Source organism: Parus major, chromosome 9 (genome assembly GCF_001522545.3).
Source record: "Parus major isolate Abel chromosome 9, Parus_major1.1, whole genome shotgun sequence".
NCBI lineage: Eukaryota > Metazoa > Chordata > Aves > Passeriformes > Paridae > Parus > Parus major.
Genome location: NC_031778.1, coordinates 3,365,654 through 3,371,653, shown reverse-complemented (window position 1 = coordinate 3,371,653; position 6,000 = coordinate 3,365,654). Strand labels below are relative to the sequence as shown.

General features: G+C 37.6%; 1 protein-coding gene across 1 annotated transcript in view; it reads left to right on the top strand.

The window, feature by feature from the left end:
* The first annotated feature begins 1,382 nt into the window (after nt 1–1,382).
* CLSTN2 (calsyntenin 2) overlaps nt 1,383–6,000 on the top strand; it is a 191,863-nt gene continuing 187,245 nt past the window's right edge. Inside the window, exons 1-2 of the mRNA XM_015637580.3 lie at nt 1,383–1,400; nt 1,492–1,614. Coding sequence (XP_015493066.2) covers nt 1,400; nt 1,492–1,614 — 124 coding nt within the window. The 5' untranslated portion in view covers nt 1,383–1,399. The remainder of the gene's footprint in view (nt 1,401–1,491; nt 1,615–6,000) is intronic.

The window sequence follows — 6,000 nt, the reverse complement described above, 5'->3', positions numbered from 1 at the left end:
GCTTTCTTCTGAAAGATCTGTTGCAACACAGAAATGAACTTAAAGCACCCAGATTAATGCTAGAATATAAACTAATTCAGCTTTAGAAGGATCAGTCTTCCCAAGTCCAGTTTCCTAATGGTAAAACAAAGAAACAAGAATGGAAAAGAATGAATTTCAATTTTCCATAAATATATTTGTATGCTTTTCCCAAATAGCCAGAGAGGAAAAAATAATTTGTTAATTGCCCACATTTACCAGTGGCCAGAGCCCTCTCCATTGTCTTGGTGGGTTTACTGCTTTCTTCACAAAGGGAGAAACTTGAATCTCATTGATGTCTTGGGCTGTCACAGAAGACAAGGCAGGGAAGAGTTTGTGGTTGTATCTAAGGATTTTGTTAGGTTTTGTAATTTTTTTTTTTTTTAATTTGGTATCACTTTAAGTGTAAATTCTCCACCTTTGAGGTGATTTCTGTTAACTTACCAGGTATTTTCCTCAGCATCTGGTACACACAGCTAAATAAAAGGTATAGATATTACCTTGCATCTGAGTTTATTGTAAATGGGGTAGATATTCCTTGGTGCAGTGCTCCCTCTTGCCTGGGGGAGTACATTCCTCAAATTGAAGTTCATTTAGCTGTCACCATTGTATTCCTTATGTAGGAGTTCCAGTGACATAATATTCAGATTGTGAATTGTGCCTGAGGGAAGAAAGCTCAATTTATAAGCAGAGCAAAGCTAAGCCTTTTACATTTCCCCCTTCTTTTATTTTGTGTCTTCATCTTTTCCAGTCAGCAGGAGATGGGTGGTGAGAGGGTTCAACAATAAGACAATCTGGTGATATGGTGTAGCCTCTCCTTAAACATCTTTTTGTGTGATCTTCCTATGTGCTTCAAGACCAGATATCCAAATGTTCAACAGCTGGATTTGAAGGATAGGTTTTTCCAGAAAAACTTCAGATCCCCTGGTTAAATTGTAAAGAAGTGCAGACTTTTTATCAGTGATTAAAATGTAGAAGATTGTTTTCTTGACAATGTACAGAACACAGAAGTAATTGTAGGTATTTTTCCAAAAACACAAAGTGAGAGTGTGACCAGAGTAGAGTGTTCTCACCCACTCTGATGGTGTCTCACTGTTCTGCTTTGTGTCATGTCAAGTTGGGTTTCTCTGCATGCCCTTTCTTTTGCACCTGAAAGCAATTCCTTAAAAAATGTCTTAACCTAATTAGGCTGACAGTTGGGAACACGTTAAAATCGTTTTCCAAATTGCCTTTTTATGTCGGTGTCTTAATTGGAGGGATGTCTGCAAGTGTTGGTTTTTTCATCAGTGCAGTACAATGTGCATGCCTTTTTTCTTTTATATCTGAATATTTATTGTAGGGATTTTGTTAGTGGCTTTTGAGTAATACCATTAACACTGGAAGTATGTTAAATAATTTCTCTTTACAGATAAAATGAGCTGAATGGATATGAAATGCAAACCAAATTAATTAGGCATGCTTTTTCTTTTCTAGTGAACAAACACAAACCCTGGATTGAGACATCATACCATGGAATCATAACTGAAAACAATGACACTGTGATCTTGGACCCTCCCCTGGTTGCTTTGGATAAAGATGCTCCTGTTCCCTTTGCAGGTAGGAATGAACATGGGCAGCAACATTTGAGCCTGGGGAATGCATTGGGAATTTATGGACATTTGTAAGGAAGGAATTCCCAGTGCAATTTGTCACATGTCAAGGTTTCATGGAAAGTTCTGAGGACTCAGGACCTGACTGTTGGCCCACAGTTCCTGAAATGAGATGTTTCCTGCACTGAATTTGTTGTGAAGCAGAACAGAATAAAGAGAATAATACAGCAGGCACCAGCTATCAATATATTTTTAATGAAAACACAATAATTATGCAATTACACTTGAATTTGCTTTTATGGAAATGAATTGTAGCATTTTCCTAAAGTAATAATGTATAATTAATTTTGTTCAGCAGTAACAGCCCCTGCTTTCTCTATTCCTGTTCTGTTACCTGGCTATGGATAAAATGTGTGACAAATATTTAAAGTTGCTCAAATCATATCTTACTGTGTAAGTACTTTGTAACTGTCAAGAGTTGATTGAATTAAGAAAATTTAATGGAGGTTTTGAACATTTTTGCTCAGATTTCTTTATGATAGATGTATGTTATATACAAGTTGCATTTGTATTAAGTCTATTTTACCTGCCATTTTTCTGTCCTGAGTATCTTAAGCAGAATATGGGACTTCTACTTGTTGAGCAAGTTTTCTCTTAAATTCTCTCTTTCATTAAAAATACTTTTTGAAGAAAAGGGAGAACAGTAAAGTTTGATAGCTGTTCTGAGGATCCTAAGATGGTGCAGTTGTTAAAAAGATAATATTGCTTAAGAATCTTTACCTTTTCTAAGGAAAGGAACTGGTAAAGGTGAGTATCCTTGTTCTTGGGGAGTTGTCCCAGAAGTCCAAGTGCTTGTCCCAAACAGCATTTTACAGCATCTTGAAGGAACTGCTCTCAGTCACTTTTCCCAAAAGCTTATGCTGGCATCAGCTCCTACCCTGTCAAACTGGGGGTCTCAAATGGACTTTATACATTGACCCCCATTTTAATATCAAGATTTGTTTGTCACTCATAGTGCCCTGTGATGCTTGGCTGCATGAAGATCAATTCCTAGTGAAAAGAGGCCCTTCTGATTTTTTTCCTTTCTTTAAAGTTTTCTGTCACTGTGGGTGTTCCATCTTAGATTGGATTCTTTAGGTTGCATTCCCTTAGGATCCTTCCAGAGGTGTTAATCACTGGTGCTGTTGTCACTGCCACTGCAAACTCTTCCAACTGGGAATTCGTTAGCCTAATTATTTTCTTAGCTTTTACATTGGGAGAATCAACACATTTTTCATTAAATGGTGATTTACTTTTCATGTAGAAAATTATCCTTTCAAATACTGGACTTTGGCTTTTGTGATACAGGTTCTGTTGGACGGTAGTTTTAATTTAGCTTCTCCATTTATTGATTTGAAGTATTCCTATTGTGAGAAGTATTTACTTCTTACAAGGGTAAGTACTTTCTGTGTATTCCCTGATATTAATAGTTCATTATTTGGCTTCATGATCTGCAGTCCAGGCATAATAATATAGTACTGATTGAACCCTTCATTCCCTTGAAGGGCCTGCATTCCCTGTTTTTGGAAAAACCTCTATGCACTTTTTAAAAAAAATTCCTTTCTTTTTAAATGTTGGAGGAACTTTTTCTGTTGTAATTTTTGCTTTAATGTCATGTACTTTTATTTGGTTTCATAATATCATTAATTCAATAAAGGTTTTTGTGGAAAATTCAATTTGCATCATGTATTTAGTAGGAGAAAACTGAAACAGATACAAGTACAAAATTAACAATATTCAATAGCTGTTCATTTAATAGTGTGGTAATGTGGAATATCTTTGATGGCCATATTTTGTTTAAATGTGGAAATTTCAGTTGTGTAATATATCAGTCTTTGATTGTAACAGAGAATCAGAGCTCCAACTGTCCTTTTATCATCAGCCTGTTAATATTTTCAGTATTTTGTGCAAATACTGGAGAAGAAAAACATTCTAGTACTTGGAAAGTTCTCAATGTTTGCTTGGTTGGTTGTTTTTTTAACAGGCCCAAATTCAAGAATGTATCAGGGCAGTTTCTGATCTGTGCTGAGATCTCCTTGAGCAAACCGTAGTAAGACTAAATTTCTGTGATTTCTCCTCTGCAAAAACCCCTGCAATAGTTAACAGGCAGATTGTTGGCTCTTCCAGCCGGATTAGAGTTACCTTATAGAAGTAAACTTCTTTTTTCAATAGTACTTTGTACTATTTCAATAGTAGACTTTAAAAACACACTTCCTTTCATTGTCTTCCATCAGAGACAAGTTTAGGGGAATTTATCTATCACTGTGACAGGTCATGGTAGGGGAAATGCCTCTTTATTTAATATATTTATCTACTAGCATAATACTTACGTATTCCATATTTATATGTTGCTTGTGAGGATGTAGTTCTTTTGGACATGTGCTTAACTTAGTCCTTGTGTTTGTACCCTTCTTCTTCCCCTGGTGCACAGGTAGTTCATACATTTGTATTTTTCACCTGGGCAAATAATTGTTCACCAGGTAACTGCTTTGTGACTAAACAGAACTAAGCTGTTAAGAGGCATTTGCCTCTTACCAATTAATTTGATAATTTCAATGATTCTTGTCTGCCCTCAGTGCTTTGATGTGTTTTCTGTATCTATCCCCATGATCTCATTTTTTTAGTTTAAATGTTACTTGTGGCACAGGCCTACTCCAAGCTGCAAACAGTGTTTTGGTTTTCACTTATGGTAACTTTAATGTTTTTTCTAATACCTCTGCCTTTTTTCATCACCATGGCTACTAAGGTAAGTCTGTCAACCCCTTCTAGGAGTGCACACATTATGGTGCACATCAAACCTGAGTGGTCACAGGAGAAAATTACTGTAATCTGCACTTTTTTTCCACCTCTATCTAGTGTTTAACATCAGGAGTGATGACAGGAGAAAAAGGAGTCTTCTGTGCATTTTCCTTCCCAGCTCTGTGTTCCAGGAAGGACTATGGAGAGACTAACAGGACTAAATGTGCCTGTGAAAGTGCTGGCTGTCAAATGTGATCAGCATTTTTCATAACTGGAGCATGAAGACTTTCACAAGACTTCAATGAATGGCTTTTGGTGTCTCTTCATCTAATGAATTTATTGTGAATAATTGAAGTATATGTAAAGTCCTGGTTCTTAACATTATCATGGTATAAGCATACCTCACTTTTTCTTTTTTATGCAGTTGTATTTTTTGTCTCCTAGTTTTGAAGAAAGGTTGAAAATAACAGTATAAGATTGTGAGAAGTTTCAGGATCAGCACTTTTCTGTATTTCAGTTTTTCAAGTCCTGGCCCAAAAAGGATTTTTACACACTAGTGTTGAAATACAACTGACCTTTAAAATAACTAAACTCACCATGGCACCTTGGAGCCTTTTGCAGGGTATCAGAGACATTCCCTGGCCCTCCTCACCTCCCCTTGGCCAAAAAATACCCCCCAAAAAATAAACCCCTACAAAACCTACAGAGAAACTGTAAGCATTGTATAGGTGCAAAGTGGACTTAGCTCATTTAGGGACATCCATGGGAATGATCTCTGTTTTAAAAAATCTGATCAAATATCCCCAAAAGAAGGATGTAACTAATTCAATTTACACCACCTGGCACAGGCAGCCATGCAACAATCAACACCCTTTCTGGTGGGGAGGCTGGTAGCCACTTCCAGGATTTGACTTTCAGGCTTAGGGGTAGTTTGGCTAGAAACAAGGTGGGATCTACTGAATCAATTTTCCAGGATTCTGTCTCTCACAAAATGCTGTGAGATTATGGAAGGCTTTTGGAAGAGACATCTAGCTGCATTCCAATAGCAGCAACTACGTTTCATCAGCAGTGCTGTGCAAAAATAGATCTGAAGGGAACTTCAGGATGTCCTCAGTCCATCCTCCTGCCTTGTCATTCCTGAAAAAAACAGTTTTCTCTCCTAATCTTACAGATCTGTAGTGGCAGAGATGCAACAGCTTCCCTGGGCAGTCAGTTGTACACTTCACCATACTTCTGGTTTCTCATGAAGCTAGTGGTTTTAGTCCATTAGTTTTAGTCCTATCCACATGGCAGAGCAGATTTTTCCCACTCTTTTTGTGCAGAAGCCTTTTATGTTCCTCCCTAAAAGCATTGTGAGCATCTTAAACAGCCTGGTGTGGAGGGGGCTTCTGCTGTTGGTGGTGTTTTAGGTAATACTCAGGGCAGTGAGGGGATGGATGTCCCTTCTCACCCTGGAAGAGCCAAACTTGTCACTGTGGCCCCATTTCTGGGCTGATAAAGTCACATTTGAGTGCCTGGTGTCGTAGCAAGGCTGAGCTGGGTAATTGTACTGGGGTGAGCTGGGCACATTACGTCTTCAGCTACTTTTATGCTCTTGATAAATTTATAGAGAACC